The following is a 23,516-nucleotide window of genomic DNA, read 5'->3' as shown; positions in this document are numbered from 1 at the left end:
CAGTTTTTAAAATGGGGTGATTTATTGGGCGATTCTAATATATAAGGCCCTCAAAACCACTTCAGAACTGAACTGGCCCCTGTAAAAATAGCCTTTTGAAATTTACTTGAAAATGTGAGAAATTGCTGCTAAAGTTCTAAGCCTTGTAACGTCCTAGAAAAATAAAAGGATGTTCAAAAAACAATACAAATATAAAGTACACATATGGGAAATGGTAACTAGTGACTATTTTGTGTGGTATAACTATCTGTTTTACAAGCAGATACATTTAAATTTAGAAAAATCCAAATTTTTGCAAATTTTCTCAAAATTTTGGTGTTTTTCACAAATAAATATTGAATTTATCGACCAAATTTTTACACTATCATAAAGTACAATATGTCACGAGAAAACAATCTCAGAATCGCTTGGATAGGTAAAAGCATTCCGGAGTTATTACCACATAAAGTGACACATCAGATTTGAAAAAATCGGCTGTGCCACAAGGTCAAAACAGGCTGCGTCCTGAAGGGGTTAAAGAGGCCCTGTCACCAGTTTATTAATTTCCTAACTAATCTAATAGGTGGTTTGTTGCTGATAACTACAGTGTCATTTGTTTAAAAAAAACGTTTATTATTTTAAAAGTTATGAGCATTTTCCTAAATATGCCAATTTGGCTCGAATAGCCAAATAGGAGGTGACTTTCTTTTCACTCTGGGCAGTGTAATGTTTTCTGTATGACGCTGTCCAATCAGCATACAGCTTCTCCTCTTCCCTGCCCAGCCCAGCAACACAGTGTGATCTTATAGTATACAGCTTCTATTCCCGACTGTGTATTCAACTGGCGATATCTCCGCTTGTGTCTCCAACTGAGATCATTGTGACCTATGAAAGATTAGAATCTCCTCTCTCATATGCCACCAGAACCGCTGTTCTAAGGGGTCCTCAGCTTGAGATATGGCTGTTTGAAGTGATCCCCCTTCCCTCCAGTCTCAGTCTCTCATACTGCGTGAAGCAGCTTCATGCTGATAGGACAGAGTCAGAGGCTGTGAGGTAGCTCCACCTCCGGAGAATCTCTGCTGTTGACGCCCACTTGTCTAATAAAGTGACAGAGCCTCTTTAAGCAGTCCTCCCTAAATTATTCATATAGGTTTACCCTAAACTGTAATTAAGCCCAATAAATGGTTCTCTTCATTGTATGGAGATGACTGCTATTCCATTAATGGTGTGCAAAATCTCAGAATAAAAGAGTTTATGATTTACCTAATGTGTTTTTACAAACTCTCCTGAGGCTCTTATTATATCATTTAATCACAGTTGTCTCATATTATCTTAGTACTTGTTTGCATCACAATGAAGCTTTGTGCTTTTCTTTAGAGCTTTTGGGGCTTTAGTTTCCATGATTTGGTAGAACTATGTGCAGTCTCAGTACATGACTTTGTCACTTGCCCAATCAACATGCCTGTCAAGATGTCTATGGATGTCACCCTGCAGGACCCACTGCTCATCGCCTTGGGGGAGAGGTGTTTGATCCCCCACCCCTTCTTTCTCCCTGTGTTCGTCTGGAATTCATTAGAGGTTGGGGGTAGTTATGTAGGTTTGAGTAAGGGGCCTTGTTCCAACAAGTCCAGTAATGAGCAAGGTGCTCTGAGGTCACAAGGAATCCAGACATTACAGGCAAGGTCTGTTTTCTCAGTGCTTAGTGTGAACTTGTGTATATGTATTATGTGTACACGTAGTCACTGCTGTCAGAGACGCTCTCCTACATTCTTGTCTCCTCTCACTCTAACCAGGAGGACTTTTTTCTCATCAATAATGTTATAGATGATTAAATATATAATCCCAGCAGGGGTAATACAAGGTCATATAAGAAATAAAACATATAGAGAATAAAGAGAATTCAGTAAGGAACAATTGTTCTATCTAAAACGGTCAATGAATGAAGAGTAGGGAATACAATAAATAAAAGTTTATTGGTATTCATTGGTGGCCCGTTCTAATAATTGGTGGAGGACCTAGTAGTCCGACCCCCCACCAATCTAACATTTATCACCTATCCACTGCATAGGTGATACATCTAAGCTGCTGGAATATCCCTTTAAATTCATTTGTCCATCTATGTGACATGAATGCTACTATGCAGTGGTACGTAATGCTATCTAGTAGTCGGGACAACCTGCTTGTTGCCTGACCTGTCCTAGCGTTGCTGCATTTTGATGCTATAGACAAACTACTATTGCTGAACATTACATTTACAATAAAACGGCAGGCTCTTCTATTGGCAGTGATGTTGCTATGTGATTGCTACCAGAAAATGATGAAATCACAGCAGAAGGCTTAAAGAGGATCTGTTACCTCTCCTGACATACAAGTATTTACTAAAACAGATATTACCTAAAATATAAAAATTCTGGGGAATCTTTTCTTAGAACTCTAAGTTGTGCCGTTCCTCTGGTATTCCTCCTAGAAATGTATGAATAAATTGACAACTAGGTGTTACCAGTTGGGTGTGTGTCCCTAAACAGTCTGACACTGTCCAAGGGTAGGGACATGCCCCTATGATAAGGGAAATGGTAGCGCCTAGTTGTGAATTTATTCATTTTTCCAGGATGAATACCAAAGGAACGGCACAACACAGAGTTCTAAGAAAAGTTGCTCCAGAATTTTTATTTTATGGACAATACAAGTATTTACTAAAACAGACATGTCAGGAAAGCGGACAGTTCCTCTTTAAAGCCTCTGTCTGGAAAAACGTCATGACACGTATAGTTAATTCTGTGTCAAAAGATTTGAAAAACAAGCGAGCCAGGGTCTGTGTTATTCACTAAAGGTAATTTCTTTGAATTTGATAAATGCCTTGTCCTGAGCACAATAAGGAGGCCATGTCTTGTATTCTTTCATTAAGCCTTGGATTTATTTGAGGTTTTCAATCTCTCTACCTCTCATCAGTACACTCCTTTTATCTCCTCTCTGGGCATCTTCTTACTTACTATTCTCTATAAGGGATCTCATTTGTCACTTACACTACAAGCTCCATTTGAACCATTGCCCATTGGCTAGCAGAACAAGTTGTCTCACAGAAGCAAGTTCTATTTAATACTTTCACAAGACACTTTCACACCAAACGTCACACAGATACAATGACTACTGTTTGTACAAAGCTTTAATGGTCAAAAGAGCTTTTATGTAGTAGCAAAGACACCAAAGTGAGATATAAAAACAGTAACATTTGCAATTGTCAATTATCATAACACTTCAAAAATATAGATAATACATATATGGATATTTATATAAAAGGTCTATTTGAATTTCAAATACAATGACCTGCCAGTTAAAATGGCTTTTAAATACAATAAGCTATAGAAAAATATATATATGTGCTTTACAAAAGACGTTTTATATTACATATATACAAAGGCATTGGCTGATATAATATTAATAGGCTGGGTTTGCCCTGTGGGTATCAATTACCTCATTTGCTTGGGAGTTGCCAATTAGGAAATATTTGGCTGAAAGTCTTATTTCTACAGAAGTGCTGCGCCTTGTAGTCACAGGAGGGGGTAGGAGGTTATACCATTTTATGGTCATTAAGTGATAAACATGCAGTGCCCTTTCTAATAGAAAATTAGGTGAGTTAGGACCAAATGTCCGTGCTCTATAGTGCCATTTATAACCCTATTCCGAGTACAGATCAGCGGCAGATGTTTGGAGACAAGCAGGGAAATCCCTAGTCACAGCTATTATTGCTGCACAATCTTAGTTTGCTTGCGCTCTCTTGGTGATGGAAGTGTAGCTTGGTGAGCTGCCAGCTTTATTAATTAAGCCGTATTTGTGGCCTGAAGACTCTTCTCTCATCTGCCAGCAACGGCAGGAATGTGAATGAGTTTGGTCCCAGATCCCTCAGTCTATACTGGTGAGCGATTGAGGCAGCCAGCTCAGTCTCTTATATGCCTAATTTTGGAGTTTGCTCCACAGCTGAGTATTCTGCTTCTGAAACCTTAGAGGAGTCAATGAGCTTGGTAAGGCCAGTTTTTGATGAGTAACGGAATATGAAGGCTTTCATGATCTCATAGCGGTAGTTCCGGTGAATTAGGCTGTACAAGACTGGGTTGATGCAGCAGTGAAGGAGTGAGTAGCACTGGGTGATATGAAGGCCAGCATAGAGGAAATTGTCTAGTAAGCAGCTGAAGGGCAACAAGTGTAGGAAATAAAACACATCCAAAAGTACCATTATATGGTAGGGTAACCAACACACCATAAATACTACTACATAAGAGACAATCAGCCTTCCACTGATTCTTCTCTCTTGGTCCACAGATGATGATGAAGATGATGATAATGAAGAAGGCGAAGAGGATGACAAAGTCCATGCCAGAAGGCAATAAAAGACTGCAATGATGGCAAATGGGATGATGAATCCCAGTAAAATGTTTAAGATTTCCATCCCCAGTAGCCACTCTTTGAATGTATCTTCTGGGTACATGGAGCGGCAGAAAGTCTCATTGGTAACTGGAGAAGACACTGTTTTTAAATAGTATGTGTCTGGGAGTGAGACAGCAAAGGCAACTAGCCAGACAAGTACACAGATCAGCCGGCGTATAATCTGTCTCCTGTGTTTACTAATGGTTCCACGTAGAGACACGGACAAATAGCGATCAATGCTCATGCATGTGAGAAAGAAAATGCTGCTGTAGAGATTGATGGAGAATATCAGGTGGGTCACTTTGCAGGTCATCTCACCCATTGGCCACTGGTTATGCTGTACTAATGAAACAATCCATACGGGCAGGGTCAGAAGTACACAGAGGTCAGCCACAGCCAAATTGAAGATGTACAGGTGAGTTTCATAGCCAGTAGACTTAGATTGGAGATTGAGCCAAATGACTACGGAATTAGCCAAAAGTCCTATGACAAAGATAAAGATGTGGACAATGGCTAGAGTGTATTGCAGTGCACTCTTGTTCAAGGTATTGGGGCATGACACAGACTCCAGCGTGATGCAGTCTACAGAAGTGCAGCTGATGTTGAGATCACTGGAGTTGATGCTCTCCATGTAATCCATAGCGGCGACAAAGTCTGCAGCACTCATTGGTGCAGAAGGTCAGTGGGGAAAACAACCTGTTGGGATAAAACGACATGGTTAGATTGACACTTCTCATGGTAATACACTATGGTAAACAAGAAATGGTTTCAAATAAATGTGAAATATTTGCAAAAAACGAAGACAAACTAATTTAGTAATGGGAAATGTACGGAGGTAGATTACCCATGTCACTTGCCAGTGGTGTCACTACAGGTACCAGCATGCTTAGAATTCAAGTAACTTAGAATTTCAGCTGGAGGGAAAGTTTACATAAGTCTGATTTAACAACCCATTTTACTAGAGTTCCTATAATCCTTAAAAGACAAGTCTCTAACAACTGACATGACAGGTTTCTGACAAAAGCATTAAGTCCTAGACACTCAGGACCTACAATAGCTTAACAAAACAGAAACATAAAAATAACAGGAAATCAGTGCAACAATAACAGAATGTCAACGAGATACAAAATAGTTTTTTGCATCACTTCACCGAATAACCACCTAATAATCGTGTTTAGACTACAATAATGGAGGCAAAACACACTCATAAGTACTAAGCGGAACAGTCATGGTGCTGGAACAAAAATCATCTACGGTTATATCTACTATGTTTTAGTGTAGACTTTGTGTCTGATCAATTCTGTCTAAATTATCCGAAATTTTATGTATTAACAGTTTTCTATAGGCATACCAGGAAGCAGGGCCTCCAGATCCCCCTATAAGTTAATGCACACATTGAGAAATATAGTTGTCCTCAGATATTTCACATTTCATAGCTATGGAGATCAAAGAGGAAGACCATGTGAAAAACAGATACGCTCCACCTCATTTCTTTGCCAGGAATTTACAGTAGCCCCTGCTGACTAAAACCTGTTGGACAGCAGTTAACAGATGTTTAAAATAAATATCCACACAAAATGGCTGTAGACCTTGTTCACATTGGGCTTTCTTGCAGCAGTTTTCGCTGTATGGTATTTTACAATGGCTTAATGTATAGTCATAAACTATGAATCGACTTGTTGACTGCTGCGGCTTTGAGGAGGCTTTAGCTGATGCTGCTATTATTACATGTGGTACCATTAAGAATTGCAGCACTATGGCCTCAAACAATCGCCAATACTGTCGCTCAAATGATTTGGAGTATTATTTAAAATGTTCATTTTAGTTGTTGGTCCGTCTTTAGCACTCCTGAAAATCTCATACAATACTGCACCAAAGAGGATTTGGTGCGGACTTTCAGCCGGAAATCCCTGAAGAATCTGGGTTGAATATGCTGCAGACTTTTCCACAGCAAATCTGACCCGTGTGAACATACCCTTACAGAATACAGCACATACTATAATTCCCTATCATGTGTGACCAGACTTACGCCTCATGCACACGACCGAGTGTGCCGTCAGTGATCCGAGGAAAGATAGGACATGTTCTATCTTTCCTCGGATTGGAGACTCGAACCATTTTTCACGGACCCGATTCACCCGCTAAAGTGAATGGGTCCGTGAAGACTGTCGGGTGCCACTCGGATGCCATCAATAACGGCACAACGGTCGTGTGCATGAGGCATTAGGGTCCTTTTACACCGGCTAATATTGCCCGTAAAAACGAACACCGATCAACGAGACAGCTCGTTGATCGGCACTCGTTTGCTTCATTCACAAGGAGCAATAATTTCTTATGATTGGGGCTGTATGATCGTTCGTCCCCATTCATTTTCAGCATGTCGGCAGCACATCTCCCTGTTTACGCAGGTAGATGTGCTGCCGACAACAATAAGGCTGGATTCACACGAGGTCATTACGCCCGTAATAGACGGACGTATTTCGGCCGCAAGTCCCGGACCAAACACAGTACAGGGAGCCGGGCTCCTAGCATCATAGTTATGTACGATGCTAGGAGTCCCTGCCTCGCTGCCGGACAACTGTCCCGTACTGTAATCATGTTTTCAGTACGGGACAGTTGTCCGGCAGCGAGGCAGGGACTCCTAGCATCGTACAAATTTATGATGCTAGGAGCCCAGCTCCCTGCACTGTGTTCGGTCCGGGACTTGCGGCCGAAATACGTCTGTCAATTACGGAAGTAATGACCTCGTGTGAATCCAGCCTAATATTTATTGCTCCATAAACTACACGTTCAGCCGATGATGAACGTTTGCTTGTCCATTTGCTGTTCGTTGGCACATGGCAATGATCCCGAAAATTGGTCTGTGTAAAAGGGCCCTTAGACAGGTCTATCCTATCATTCATGCGTGGTGTAGAGAAATGGTGTATGTATTATATGGGGCTTTTCAACAACAATAACAATAATGGAAAAGGTGTCCGTAAAAAAAAAATAATGTCCTTTTTTAACTGATTGATAGTAAACTCTCACTTATGTAATCTACAAAGTGTTTTCATTAGTTTGTGTTTCTGACTTTTATGCTAATGTTATATTATATAAAGTGCTGAAACAGATAATAGTATGATGACTAACCTTAATAAAAAAAACTATTCGTGTAAAAATAATGGAAGCACTTACAGACATTTTCGACTGCCCACCCATACCCTTATCTGTAACCTAGGCTTCAAATATCAAACACTTAAATAAAGTACTACAATATTACATAAAAGACTCCTTCTCTATGGCCATTTAAAACAGATACATGGTAGAGCCCTGCATTATCTATGCTACAGTCCCACATTATAAAAAAAATCTTTCCTAATTCTGAAGATTGCAATACTAAAGGAAAACACACTCATCTTAAATAAGCAACAGGAAATCAGTCTAAAATGACCCCAGATCTGCTTTTCTTTCTACACGTGCCCTTTGATGACTAAATGACCCCTAACCACATGTGCATAAGCTCATGCCCTCTGCCCCTCCCCTTAATAAAAACATGTGGGACAAGCACAGCAAGTGTGAGGAAAGGGAATACAGATTCCATACAGCTATTAATGGGTTAACATCTATAATCTCTTTAGGTGTTAAAAGATGTGCAATTAATGAGTTGTCAGTGACAGTGACCTGATATACCTTCCCTGCCTCTGACACTGACCTGGTTTTCTTAGCCAATCACAAGCTCTGGATCATTATTATGTCACTTCTCTGGTACAGCCTATAACATAATATACTAATATGACTATATTGTAATGTTAGCAGATTCTTGAATAGGCATGTCTTCTAAATAAGTGTTGTTTAAGACTTTCTTAGGCTATGCTCATAACACGTTTTTGTTTTGCAGTTGTTTGATGTATACGTCAGAAAGAGCTAACAGTGGTATCCATCACCCATAGGCTATAATGGTATCTGTTTAACTCTCATGACCCTGTTCATGACTATCTGTTAAACGGATACAATTATAGCCTATGGGTGACGGATGGCACTGTTAGGCATCCGTCACTGCCCTCTATTTAACGGAACTGTCGGGAAGCTCCAGTGACGTAACTGTCTATATATGTACAATTGTACTGGAGGTTCTCAACGCAGCAGAGGCCACCCTTCCTGCAGACTCTGACCACACTATCGCCCAATGATTGGTATTCTCTGGGATCTACACAGAGAACCCTCCACCCGCACGGCGGACCTATAACAATTTTTGAGCAGCCTGCCTTCGGCTGCTTTCAAAGCAGCAGGAGTCCACAGCTGCTATGTCGGCCTCGGAAAGCTATGTCACTGGAGCTTCCCTGGGGTAGCTCCAGTGACGTAACTTCCCCAGGCCAACAAGCAGCCAGAATACCCGATACTTTAAAAGCAGCCGGGCACTCCCGCACTGTGGCCCATGACCATATTACCTTCTCCTCAATGGCAGCACCTCTTGTTATCAGCCAAATGGACACGTTTAGTTTGTATGTCTATAGCTTTACCGATGTACACGCTGGACGTAAGGAAAAAAACGAGAAGTGAACAGGGTCTTACACGGCCACTAGGACCCATGAACATGTGTTAAACTTATAAGACTCTTTGAGTGAAAAAGTATTTTATAAATAAAAAAGAGGTGATGTTTGCTTTAGGAACCCTAGTGTATAAAAAAAAATATTTAGATGTAATAAAAGGCTTGAAAATAATTTCCACACAGTAGTGCATATTGTAATTGGCTACTTCTCTATTAAACTCCATGGTTACTCCCAAAATGATGGCTATAGGGGTTGTCACTGCCATGAAAATGTATTGGATGGAGGTGCTCCTAGTCAGGCAGAGGTCCCATCCAGTGGCTTAAATTTGCTTTTGCTGAATTTAAATGGATTGTCAGGCTAGCCCCATTTCAAATAAGCTATTAGGGAATTGTGTATTAGTAGAAAGAGCAGAGAGCGGCTACAAAGAGCATCCCTCTCTACGGAGGACCCAACACATCCTTGCATTAGGCTCAATGTAATGCTTTATGTCTGTTGGGGTGGCGTTGCAGGGGAATTAAACGCTTGTTGCAAAGTTCCTCCTGAGATTACAGGTAATTGCTTGGGATACCAGCAGCGCGACACCCTGTCATCAGCTTATTTTTTTGGCATTCCTCTAACAAAAAGTGACTGTAAAAAGAGGACAATCCCTTTAAATATATAAATAGTACTTAAAGGGGTATTCCGATTACAACAAGTTACCCCCTATCCGCAGGGTAAGGGGTAACTTGCTGATCAATGTGTGTCCGACAGCTCGAACCCCCACCGTTTACGAGAACGGGGACCCCGAAGTTGCCTGAACAGTTTGTTTGAACTGAGCGGCAGGTAACTCATGCGCACTACCACTCCATTCATTCTCTATGGGACCACCGGAGATAGCCGAGTGCAGTGTTCGGCTTTTTCCGGCGCTGCCATAGAGAATGAATGGAGTAGCAGTGCGCATGAGTGACCTGCCGCTCGGTTCAAACGAGAGTTTCGGGCAACTGCGGGGTCCCCGCCCTCGTAAACAGTGGGGGTCCAAACGGTTGTACACCCACCGATCAGCAAGTTACCCCTTACCCTACGGATAGGGGGTAACTTGTTGTACCTGGAATACCCCTTTAACAGTTACTATTATAGAAATTCCACAATACAAGTGGGTAAGCCTCAATTTGAATATCTTTACTGGTATCTGTCGATCTAATTTGTGTCATTGATACCCCTGACACCATGCCCTGTGTGCCCAATGGATTAGGACATAAAAGGGATATGGAATCCTAAAAGTGGCGGATTAAGAGAGACAAGGATTACATCCACATTACCACATACAATGGAAATAGTCCCTCCCCAACCTAACATGCACACAATTGTCTATAGGCTCAAGACCATGAAAGGAGATTCCTCGTATGAAACAGCTTTGTAGCAAAGATAGGAGAAAAATAAAGGAAAACACTTTAAGGACCCTTTTACACAGGCCAATTATCGGGCAACCGAGCGTTCACAGAACACTCGTTCCCGATCAGTGCCCTGTAAAACTATACAATCAGCTAGTTCATTGGCTGATTGTATAGTTTTAAATGCCGAAAATAATATCTTTGTCGGCAGTACATCTCCCTGGGAGACATTCTGCCAAAATGATAGAAATGTATGAGGACGAGCAATTGTAGTAACGAGCACTCGTCCTCATACTGGCTCTTTGTGAAAGGTGCAAACGAGCGCCGATCAACGATCTGTCTCGTTGATTGGCGCTCATTTACATGGCCTACGTCGAGTCGTTTATGACCACCTTAAGAGTGCAGTCACACATGGCAGATTTTGTTGCAGTGGTTGTTTCTGCAGCAGGTGCATGGATTTCTGCCAGTTCCATTCAGATGAATGGAACTGATTTTCAGTCACAGAAAATGTCTGCAACAAAACTTGCCGCGTGTGACTGCACCCTTACAAGAGCTGCATGCTTTCCACCATCTGTTGTATATGAAGAGATTGTTTACATATATGTATGGATGCTACCAGTATTGAAAACACTATGAAGGTACAATTTGTGGACTTTACCTATTACCTGACAAGAACATGCATGGTGCAGTACTGGAAAATACCTGGAAATAACAGGGATTCTACACAGGACGATTATCGGGCAGACGACTGTTAATATAATGCTCGTTGCCGATAATTGCCCTATGTAAACAAGGCAGCGATCAGCAGATGAACGAGCAAATGCTCGATCATCTGCTGGTCGTATCGTTTTAAAAAAGTAACAGATTATCGTTGTCGTTAGCACATCTCACTGTGTAAACAGGGAGACGCGCTGCCGACATGATAATAATGTATGGGGACAAGCGATCGAAGTAACGACGGCTCGTCTCCATCCACAGCTCCATGTGACAGGAGCAAGCGAGCGCCGATCAACGATGTGTAAAAGGGCCTTAAAGAACAAAATCACAGTCCATCTGATGATCACATCAGCACAGCCCCTATAACCAAACATCTTTCCCCCCTAAAATGCTGCTTGTTCACATATGTCTCCATCGTGAGACAGTGGGAATTTAAAGGTTTTCATTACCTATAAATATACTGTATGCTTCCTCAGATATAGTGAAGTGGAAAATCCTTAACATTCCTCTAGTAAGAAGGGATTTCCATCCTAAAACATATTAGTCACCTTGACTGAACTCAAAAATAGAAATGTTTTTTCATTGCAACCCCACAGAAAAGCTTAGGTTAGAAATCCATGTGCTTCCAAGTACTTATTTTTGCAAAGATGGAGGTAAACCTGAATGGCGGAAGCATTACAAGGCCTTCTGTCTAGATTTGAGGGAATGCTAGGTGACAACCAATATGTCTGTCATTACGGCTTGCTCAAGGGAGACTCACCTTTGCTAGACCTTTGAATGGCAAATCAGCCTGAAGCCTGTACAACACGACCATAATACGGCTGCATTTTAGCACTTGTATTTTATGGTTGCGTGTGGTTTAACTGAACTAAACTTAGATCACCATAGAATCTTATGATAATCTAAGCTTGGTTCAGCAGGGAGTCTGAATATTGCACCTGTACTATGGACGCTATAGGCAGTGATATTTCACATGTTCACTGCAGTATCAGGCCTCAAACACACGACAGCAATCTGCAAAAAGCTGTGAGGCGGTACACAGAGACCAATGCGGCTCCGTACTACGTAGCCACTGGGACTCCATGTGACGCTTATGCTGCTCCTTGGGGTGTTGTATGTTAAAAATATTTGTTATAGCTTCGGAATACGATATCCAATGGCACATGCCAAAAGATTTTAGAAAACAGAATTTTTAAGAACTGGACTTTTAATCGGGAAAATGCTTTTGTGATAAGTAATTAACAATGGTAAGTATCGCTGGCAGATATACAGTCCTATGTTTTCCCAGCTAATTGTATATACATTTACTTCTCTTCAGGCAAAAAACAACATATGGGAATAGGAGGGGTGAAATGCATAGTTCAGAAAGGTTAAAGCAAAGGACAGATTTTCACACCACTCTTCAAAGTCACTTACCTACCACGCTGCCTGCTGATAAATCTTTACAAAAGGTGACCGTGGCAAACCTAGCAGCTTCTCACGTGCCCTCACTGTCAGGGGGCCTTCCTATCTTTGCATCCTGAGGCCAAGAAGCTGCTGTCAGCTTGGTGTGATTATTCAATGCTTTGTTTTCTCAGTCGCATCTTCTATGTATACAATGATGTTTCCAGTTACGCTTAAAAGCCTGTCTTCATAACTGCTCTCAGATATGACAAAATACTCTTATATGTCAGGATGTCAGTTGAAAGAATGTAGAAATGGAAGTTCCTGAAAATAGTCTGTAATAAACCTTGGGAAATTATACAACAATTCTCTCTACTTTAGGCCTCCATGCACACGACTGTAAAAATCATCCGTAATTGGGGACCGTAATTACGGACCCATTCACTACTATTGTCCATGGACACCTTCCCGTTTCTTTACAGGAAGGTGTCCGGGCCGTAGAGGTGTTTTACGGGCTGCGCTCTCATACTTTGTATGGGAGCACGGGCCGAGAATGCGGGCTGCTGTCTGCGGCCGGCCGTGCCCGCCGTTGCGGCCCATGATTAGGGGCACAGCCGTGTGCATGGAGCCTTAAATCTCACTACATGCAGGTCAATTTAAATCCTTCTAAGTCATGTTTAGTAAAAACCCTATGCAAACCATGGAACCAACACTCCTCGGGGATAACGGCTCAGGAACCAGCCAGCATTCCATACTTTACAATGGAGAATTAATATAAATAAACTTTTCTGCCAGATTTCTCCAGCAGGGTGGATCCTGGAATAGATTATAGTTTATAATCTGGTATCAAGGTTGAAAGGAGAAAACTGATATAAATTAGTTGACCAACCTCAGGGGTAAGGAACAAAAATTTAGGAATCAGAGGGTCATGTATTGTTTTAAATAGCAAACTAGTATATTTAAGGTAATTCTTTGGGAAAAGTTTAAAACGGAGAAGGGTCAAGATGATGAAATGAGCTACAGTACACCATGTACAGTGTAGTCAGAAGTGAAAAATGGCTGCTCAGAGCTCTGATATAGAACTCCAGTGCAGACAATTACCCTTACACCCAACTCAGAGAAGACAAATTCTAAATTGACACTGTAGAGAAGTGCATAAATCGCCTATGTGTCCTGTGCTGAACTCGTAAGCAGAGCTAGCAAATCGGAAAGCAGGGGAGAGTGTCTCGTACTACTGTGTGAAACGGGTAGTGTCAAAAGCGCTGCAGCCATCTTGAAAGACAGAAGGGGAGGCTGGGAAATGGCGGCACAACAAGCGAAACGGAGGGCACACATTCCCCAGCAAAGAATACATTTTTAGGTAAAACCGGTGGGTCGATTTATGGGCAAAATGCGCCCACAAGTGACGAAAACTTTTATACAATTCGGTTAATGGAGATTTTATAAAGGAAGCAATATTCTATTACTATGGAGTATAGTACATGACATGTGCCATATTTATTGTGTCTGGATACACTTTTAATGCCTTACATACAGTGTTTAGCCGCAGAGTATATAATGTATAAAAGGAAGAGCACAGCGTCTAATATGCCTAGTGCGCTGCAGCAAACATATTATATATAACATGTTTGCAATTTGGATTTTGCAAGTTGGGCCATTTTTGCCATAAATTATTGCATGTTTTAGCACGATTAATAAATCGACCTAATTATCTTTTTTTCTTTGGAAGAATACTATTACTAGCAGTCAAAATAACATTGAATCTATATGATAAATTATCCTAGGACAATTTGACTCCAATAATTTTTTCCTTTCAATGGCTGTAATACCGCTGTCGAAAACATCAGCAGAAGTGGGTCCAATGTTGCATTTTAAGAATAATTCTTCCAATTTTTTTTACAACTATTGCATTATAAAAGAAAGGCTATGGGAGAACTGTTTATCGACAGCATTAGTTTTATGTGCTAGCCTCGTACACCTTGTAATTCTTAGGAAGAAAACATCTGCATACAAACAAAGCGTACACACTGTTACCCTAAGTAATAATTACCTTGTCACATGCACCAGCACTGACAATAAGGATCTGAAGTAGGGCAACCAGGTTCTCTTGTAACTCGACTCTCTGTATTTCAGGACAATGAGGCCAGGATTATGATTGGTTTGGGGACAATAGAAATTTGATCTGGGTGAAACAGGTAGGTATGATCAAATTGTGTAATTTACCTTCAAACGAGGTCCAGATAAACAGGTTTATTCAAATTAGATTAAGTAAAGTTTAGTGTATTGTCAGATTAAAGCCTTCCTGACAATCACAAAGAATTGTGGGACTTTATCACAGTAGGGGACACTGACTAATTTGGTCTTATATTTCTTTGTGCACAATCAGTGAGAATATAATTCCTTTTGTAATGTCAAGGCCATAGCCTTCAATGGCTAAAAGAGACACCTAACTGAGAACAATAGACATTAGGGCACTATGATTCCTAGTTAGAATGAAAAAAATATGTAACATGGTTTAATGTACCCAAAGAGTTAAAGAGAATATATCAAAAATGTCATGCAATTATCAGCACCCCTATAATAATGCCACCCTCACCTGCCAGGGACATTCTCTGTACGCTACAGTCTATTAACTCCATTATGCAACCATTTTCATTGATGTCCTGGGGCTTACATTTTAAACTAGCATTATGAAGATGATGTTCTGCGGTAAATACGCCTATTTAATTCTGAGCACCAAATTATGGACAGCTTAAAATATCTTGATAAAAACAACATTAAAAATGAGTCATCTTCAGATAGGTTTACATGCATACTTTGCAGCTGAGCCACTGCCTAGTTTGGAGCATTCAAAATCAAGTCTACTTTTTGAATAATCTTTTGTAACTATTAAAGAGATTATCATCATTCTAAATGCCAAAAATGTGATTATTATGACAGTGAGAGATAAAGAAAGGTGAGGTTTATGTCATGCCAAACCTCTTTGCCTGTTCCCTAGCTTTAGTCCAGTTTCAATTCTGCCTTGAGCTCAGATTAGTTGTTAGGGACATGCTGCTTAACACTACCGCTGAAAAGACTGTGGTAGTTAGGCAGGTATTCCTAGCAACCAACTGTCAGACAAGCTCAAAGTTGGATGTTTACTGTAATGACAGCAAAAAAGGAGAAGAATAGGTGGCCAGCAGTCCAGCCATACAGTTTCCAACCTTAGGGTGATATTACACATCCCGACTTGGGCTGTGTAAATAAGCGTCGATCAACGAGACTGCTCGTTGATCGGCGCTCGTTTGCTCCTTTCACAAGGAGCAATGCATGGGGACGAGCGCTCGTTACTCCGATCGCTCGTCCCCATACATTCAACAGCGCATCTCCATTTACACAGGGAGATGTGCTGCCGAAAACTATAATAGTTTAGGCATTTAAAAAAATACAATCAGCCGATGAACGAGCGTTTGCTCGTTCATCGGCTGATCGATGCCGTGTTTACACAGGGCAATTATCAGGAACGAGCTGTTTGCTCGTTTGCCCAATAATTGGCCGGTGTAAAAGGGTCTTTAGTCCGCAGTATTAATCAGACTTTTCTAAAAATATCTTATAGTTGGAGAACCTCTTTTGGACTGTAAAGTCCAAAGAATAGTAAATGGTGAGAACTGTATGAAACGTTTATGGTTGTATAGCAGTTTTTTATTTTTTTTATGCGACACAAATTCCCATGGACAAACCTTTCAAACCTGGGAATGACTATGTGATGGGATACAGAACAAAGGGCACAGTCAAATGTAGGCGCCACCTGAACACACTGACAATATCAATATACTGATGTAAACAGAATTTACAACAATTTCTGTTTGTTTAGCCAAAAAGACACAAATACAAGGCAAAAAATAGTAACTAAAGTCTAAACTACCAGGATAATATTACTGTATTTCCTTGACACAGTTCCATTCCAACTCTTAATCTCACTTCCACTGAGCTGGCTCCTCTGAAATGTCAGGAAATGCCCTTTAGAAATGATCCTCCCCGAAACTGGGGTAATAAGGCACCCTGGTGAGCTCTTTATTCCATCCACCTCATAGAAACCCAGCAGCTATTCTGTGTTGTATCCCCTGCTGTCTCTCTCTCTCACTCCCTCTCATTTCTTTCCTTTTTTCATCAGCTTAGATTCCTGCCTCTCCCCTTCACATTCCTTTTTCTTGTTATTTTACTTCTGGATTTTAAAGGCAAACTCCATCTCCTTTCTCATTTTTCATAATTCTCTGTGCTCTCTGAAGTTACAAATTGGCCCTGTCAGGTTGACCTGAAAATTCTCATTGACTCCTTATTCACCGCAGGCTTAAACAGTCCATGAATTTTAAGCTTGCTAGTAGAACGTCAGGGGTCATATTTTTTGAATAATAGGTGTTTTTCCTTTAAATGAATGAACATTGATACAGTCGCTACTCATAAATCTCACAGTCTATGGTGTTTGAACAAGGTGACAAATTTTGTGTACCAATGTGTTCAAAGTGAACCTGTCAGCAGTTTTGAAGGTTCAGAACTGCTGACACGGTGATAAACTGTAGGGGAGGGGGGGGGGAGGATATTTTAAACCTACCTTTGTTTCTCTGGTCACGCAAGTTGCATGACCAAGAAAATGATGTTAGATTCCCCTGTTGCACCGATCGTAAGTGCCACTGAGGCGGGACTTGAAGTGCAAGTGCTCCTGCACTGAATGCTACAAGCCCTGCCCCTCTGCACTGAGGGACGGCTCTAACAGTCTCCTGATTGGCTGCTAGAACAGTCGCTCAAAACAGACAGTGGCCCTTGCGACTGCCGTGTCGGTGGAGTCCAAGGTTGGCTTCTTGGTGATGCAACTTGCATGACCGAGAAAAAAAGGTTAGTTTAAAATGCCCTTCCCCTCTCCTATATCACCCTGTCAGCAATTTAGAGGCAGGTGCCCTTTAAGCATTAATGACAAGCTCTGAGTTACAATATGTCCGATATCACAGATTTATGAAAACATGTTCTCAGAACACTATACATGATACAGTAGTCATCACTCATCCCTCTGTAACAGGTGAGAAGTGGAATAGTAGGTACCCAAAGCGCTCAGATGTACTACTCCCATACCCTACCACCAATGTTAAATATGCTGCTCAAAGTTTTTTCCCAAACACTTTAGGCTACATCCAGACGAGCGTAGCTAACCTCAGACGTGAAAAACTGCAGTTTTTCACGTCCGAGGTTCACCCATGCAGGACGCGTTGTCACGGATCCCCCATAGACTAGAGTCACGCAGGAAAATAGGACATGTCCTATTTTTTCAAGGACCCTTCATACTCTCTGCTGAAAAAAAAGTTGTGTTTTTACACGCTCATCTGAATGAGCCCTTAGTTTGCAGATGTCCAAGGCCTAGTTACACCCCAATGAATACTGTTGTAAAGGCATTGCACTAATTTCCCTCTGATTTTCTGCCCAATGCTTTGTAAACTATGTTAAATGGCTCATGAAATCTACAGACCATAGTTTACCGCCTTTGACTTAACCCAAGATAATCATCTGATGGTGGCTGCGGTGTCAAGGATGAGAAACCATTGGCTCCTTATGATGGTTTGGGTTAGAGGACATCAGGGGATATACTGGGCTGTTCCTGCCCTTCACGTCATTCACACTGCAGCATTCATTCATTATACAATATAAAACTCACCTAATTGGCTTTCTCTGGAAAATTCAGATCAGCACAATATCTGTATCCCATGTATATATGCAAAACAATATGTAATATACATGAGCTTGGATGTGTGTTAGTATTCCGAAAGCAATGTACCTCTTCCGACTTGCAGGTCGTCTTGTCAGCACCTTCGCTAAACAACCCTTTGTTACATTCCAAGTCAAACACATTGTTGGCCGACTTTTTAGGCAGGAATTAAATGACCGGAGATACGTGCTCTGTAGTATGACAGAAGCATAGAACCCCCTCCCTCCCTCCATTACCTGTGCAAACGTTTAACATCACTCATACAATGGATATAGCCTTCTCGTTTTAAGGGTATGTTCACACGGCGGGGGTCCGTAACGGCTGAATTTACGGGGATGTTTCAGCCTGAAAACATCCCCGTAATTTCAGCCGTACCGGCATGTGCAGGCGCTTGAACGCCGCGTCAATTACGGCCGTAATTAGCGCTGCTATTCATTGGAGTCAATGAATAGCGGCTCTAATTACGGCCAAAGAAGTGACAGGTCACTTCTTCTACGCGGGCGTCTATTTACGCGCCGTCATTTGACAGCGGCGCGTAAATATACGCCTCGTGTGAACAGACAAACGTCTGCCCATTGCTTTCAATGGGCAGATGTTTGTCAGCGCTATTGAGGCGCTATTTTCGGGCGTAATTCGGGGCAAAAACGCCCGATTTACGTCCGTAAATAGGCCGTGTGAACATACCCTAAGGGTATGTTCACACGTAGTCAACCAAAACGTCTGAAAATCCAGAGCTGTTTTCAAGGGAAAACAGACCCTGCTTTTCAGACGTTTTTTACCAACTCGCATTTTTTCCAACTCATTTTTTTACCAACTCGTTTTTGGAGCTGTTTTCATTGGAGTCTATGAGAAAACAGCTCCAAAAACGTCTGAAAGAAGTGTCCTGCACTTCTTTTGACGAGGCTGTATTTTTACGAGTCGTCGTTTGACAGCTGTCAAACGACGACGCGTAAATAACAGGTCGTCTGCACAGTACGTCGGCAAACCCATTCAAATGAATGGGCAGATGTTTGCCGACGTATTGTAGCCATATTTTCAGACGTAAAACGAGGCATAATACGCCTCGTATACGTCTGAAATTTGGCCGTGTGAACATACCCTTACTCTTACATTGCCAATTGAGCCAATATAAATGTGATTCAGAGGGTTAAAATCCAAACAAGTCATAAACTAGACCTCCTGTATTTGCTCTAAACTGTCACACAACAGTGTATATTGCGACCCAGACCCTTATCAGTCCCGTATACAGCAATTGGTCCAGGTATATAAGCTCAATGGGGTTTGTGTCTAAACATTTTAATGCACTTTCAATAAAAACTCAAGACTTGTCAGTATTTCTGCATAGGTGTAAGTGGTTTACCGTGCACCAGATTCCTCATACTTGGCCAGACATTTGTATGCTTAAGGGTATGTTCACACGTAGTCAACCAAAACGTCTGAAAATCCAGAGCTGTTTTCAAGGGAAAACAGACCCTGCTTTTCAGACGTTTTTTACCAACTCACATTTTTACCAACTCATTTTTTTACCAACTCGTTTTTGGAGCTGTTTTCATTGGAGTCTATGAGAAAACAGCTCCAAAAACGTCTGAAAGAAGTGTCCTGCACTTCTTTTGACGAGGCTGTATTTTTACGAGTCGTCGTTTGACAGCTGTCAAACGACGACGCGTAAATAACAGGTCGTCTGCACAGTACGTCGGCAAACCCATTCAAATGAATGGCCAGATGTTTGCCGACGTATTGCAGCCCTATTTTCAGACGTAAAACGAGGCATAATACGCCTCGTATACGTCTGAAATTTGGCCGTGTGAACATACCCTAAGGGTGGACTCGCACACAGCGTTTTTAGTGGTGTTTTTCTGCTGTTTATAGCAGGGAAAAACACTGCGGCGAGATGTTAGCATCAAGTCAATTGGGAAATATAAAACGCCCTACTTACTTTTTTTTTAGGTGGCTTTTTAATTTTAACTTGCGTTTTTGGGGTTTAGGGGCGGTTTTTGGCATTATTTAGTGGCAGTTTTATCCCATAGACCTCCATAGGTCTTTTTCCTCTTTAAAAAAAAAAAAAGCAAATGTCAATGTGTGTTGCGTTTTATCAGAAAAAATCATGTGTTGCAGAGGAATTTTCGCATCCCATGATCTTTGAATTCCATGATTTCAACTGTAAAAAACACCACTAACAAAAATGTAGGTAGTAAAACACACTATTAGGGAAAAAACACCACGATAATGGCTATAAAAAGTGTATATACCACTTTACGTAAAACTTTTAGATGCTTTTTTTGGCCAAAAAAAAAATCGCCACACAAAAGGTGCAAGTGAAGGAGGCCTAAGAGACATTTCTCAGACAAAAATTACTTTTCTTTTTTTGCTCGTATGACCCCTTATGTCTACACATTTAAATAAACTTAGCAGGATAGGAGAAAGTTTTGAGCAGTATCCCAAACTTCTACGCAGCCAGTAAGCACGTGCACCATTAGACACACATAACATGGTCCTAAGTCCACTAAGTGACCATAAAAGTGACAGCGTCTGAAGAAACATGAATAAAAGGATTATGTGGTGATAGCCGTGATCAGTATCTATACATGTAAATGTTGTGTATTTTCACACATCATAGAATTTAAAAAAAACAAAAAAAAAACATTGTATTCAATAAAAATGACAGTAAATGGAAAACCAATTTGCACCACAATAAAGTGTGAAACAATTAAAGGTATAAAAAGGAGTCACAGTTTGAAAAAAGAGGAGACACAAAGCAACGAGCAGGGAATTGTGTCAGTGCACTTTTCTTTTTTTCTATCCTATAAAGGGTGTAAACTGCCCAAAAAAAGTTTATAGGGCAGTCTAGGAGCTCTGATTGGTGTCCACTATTTTTATCCTATTATATTTATCCTATTTACTAGGAGTCGCAAAGTTCAAGCTGGGAGGACCAATGTAAAAGTGCCTCAGAGACGAATGTGAGTCGCACAATGGCCAACAAATGGCCACAGGGTGATAGAAGTTAACCATGGGTCATGCACATATACAGTAGACTAGACCACTGTGACAGCAAAGACTAGATCATCATACGTATAGGCGAATTACTCATAATGTATACTCCTCAACAAAATGTCAAATCCTACAACTGGAACAGGTAAAGGTGATGGGTATTTTATGCACAAAGAACATTATAATCACGTAATAGTAAAAACTGCAGCATGTATATATGGAAACTGGTTATGATTGTACTACACAGTATGATATAGATATTTATATCTACTTGTAGGTGAACCAGTGACTGTCAGGATGTGACAAGTGTGCAAATATAACAACTCACAGCACGTGTTGCAGGCAGAAAACCATCACACACCAGTCCCATTACTAAACAAACATACTAAAATTATAATGCATAATAATAATAATAATGGTCATGACAACTTTAATGAAACATCTTGCAAAATACTGTCAAGTCTGAGTGATCAACCTGGTGACATTGAATCCTATTGTGACAAAAGTTTAAATTAACCCCTTCCATACCGCAATGACACATAAGTTCTGACAAGTGATTGGGAGGAGTCACTATTCCATCGCAATGCTGTTAGTTAGGTGTACCCCGCTGCTTACCCTGCTCCTGGACGTGAGGATGCACAGAGACACAAGCAGCGCTCTCACTTCTCTCTGTGTGTTTGAGTTCGCAGCCTGTGCCGGCTCTATATATAAGATAGAGGCGCTGCGCCGCTAGGGGGAGCTCTCCTGTGTGCATGTGGCGGGAGGTCAGGTCCGTGGCTGACACACTGCACGTCACTGGAGATGAGGGACGGTCCGCGGGAGGGATGTGGGGAAGTCACGGAGGGCAGTGATTATAAGAAGACGTTATATCAGCAGAGCTGCTGAACTAGGGAGCGGGGGAGATATATAGCGGAGAGGGAGGGAGAGGGCACCTGGGACACAATTCTCTATTGTACATTTACTTCCCGGAAGTTTTAGGTATTTTTGTTGACATGTTTGTATTTGGTTTCTAAATAGTGAGATTATTCAGTTACATAGGATGTCAAATAATGAACACCCCCCAACATTCACAAATGGAAAATAACTGCAAACCTTTCTCATTACATAGTTACATACATGTGCCAGCCTCAGATGTCCCCACAAGTGTTTCAGATGCCCCATAAATGCTTCAGCCTCAGATGCAGCCTCCATAAGTGCATCAGCCTCAGAAGTCCCCACAAGTCCCTCAGATGCCCTAATAAGTGCCACAGCCTCAAATGCCTCCATAAGTGCATCAGCCTCAGATGTCCCCACAAGTGGCTCATCCCCAGATACCCCCACAAGTCCCTCAGATGCCCTAATAAGTGCCACAGCCTCAAATGGCTCCATAAGTGCATCAGCCTCAGCTGTCCCCACAAGTCCCTCAGATGCCCTAATAAGTGCCACAGCCTCAAATGGCTCCATAAGTGCATCAGCCTCAGATGTCCCAACAAGTGGCTCATCCCCAGATACCCCCACAAGTCCCTCAGATGCCCTAATAAGTGCCACAGCCTCAAATGGCTCCATAAGTGCATCAGCCTCAGCTGTCCCCACAAGTCCCTCAGATGCCCTAATAAGTGCCACAGCCTCAAATGCCTCCATAAGTGCATCAGCCTCAGATGTCCCAACAAGTGGCTCATCCCCAGATACCCCCACAAGTCCCTCAGATGCCCTAATAAGTGCCACAGCCTCAAATGGCTCCATAAGTGCATCAGCCTCAGCTGTCCCCACAAGTCCCTCAGATGCCCTAATAAGTGCCACAGCCTCAAATGCCTCCATAAGTGCATCAGCCTCAGATGTCCCCACAAGTCCCTCAGATGCCCTAATAAGTGCCACAGCCTCAAATGCCTCCATAAGTGCATCAGCCTCAGATGTCCCCCACAAGTGGCTCATCCCCAGATACCCCCACAAGTCCCTCAGATGCCCTAATAAGTGCCACAGCCTCAAATGCCTCCATAAGTGCATCAGCCTCAGATGTCCCCTCAAGTGCCTTCTCAGATACCCCCCAAAAGTGCCTCAGATGCCCCAATAAGTGCTGCAGCCTCAGATGTCACCATGTGCCTCACATGCCCCAATAAGTGCCTCAGATGAACCCGACCAGTAAGTCACGGCTTCTCTGTATTTTCTTCAGCCTATACCAGGATTTACAGTTGTAACCCACAGATACATCATAACATTGAGGCTGCCACACCTGCCTCGCTAAGAACCTGCCACATATGTCCTCATAAGGCTACATTCAAATGAGCGTGAAAGATTTCAGCCATAAATGCCCCCATAAGTGCCTACACCAAATTCCCCCTTTAGTGCTTGCCACAAATGCCCCCATAATAGCCACGGCCTTACAGTAGACAATGGATATTCTTTGTATTATGCAGT

At 41.7% G+C, this 23,516-nt stretch overlaps 1 protein-coding gene across 1 annotated transcript; it reads right to left on the bottom strand.

Moving 5' to 3' along the window:
* Positions 1-3,198: 3,198 nt before the first annotated feature.
* Positions 3,199-21,792, bottom strand: ACKR3 (atypical chemokine receptor 3). The gene is made up of 2 exons (XM_075831178.1): positions 21,738-21,792; positions 3,199-5,097 (listed from the first exon to the last, which is right to left on the bottom strand). Exon 2 carries the CDS (start codon positions 5,066-5,068, stop codon positions 3,923-3,925), a length of 1,146 nt encoding a protein of 381 aa, XP_075687293.1. The 5' UTR covers positions 5,069-5,097; positions 21,738-21,792; the 3' UTR covers positions 3,199-3,922.
* Positions 21,793-23,516: the final 1,724 nt, after the last annotated feature.

The sequence above is a fragment of the Rhinoderma darwinii genome, chromosome 6, assembly GCF_050947455.1.
Source record: "Rhinoderma darwinii isolate aRhiDar2 chromosome 6, aRhiDar2.hap1, whole genome shotgun sequence".
Lineage (NCBI taxonomy): Eukaryota > Metazoa > Chordata > Amphibia > Anura > Rhinodermatidae > Rhinoderma > Rhinoderma darwinii.
The sequence above is the reverse complement of the archived record's forward strand: the minus strand, read 5'-3'. Positions and strand labels throughout refer to the sequence as shown.

Coding starts and splice junctions, on each gene's coding strand:
- ACKR3 (XM_075831178.1), bottom strand. CDS start 5,068: ATGAGTGCTGCAGACTTTGTCGCCGCTATGGATTACATGGAGAGCATC.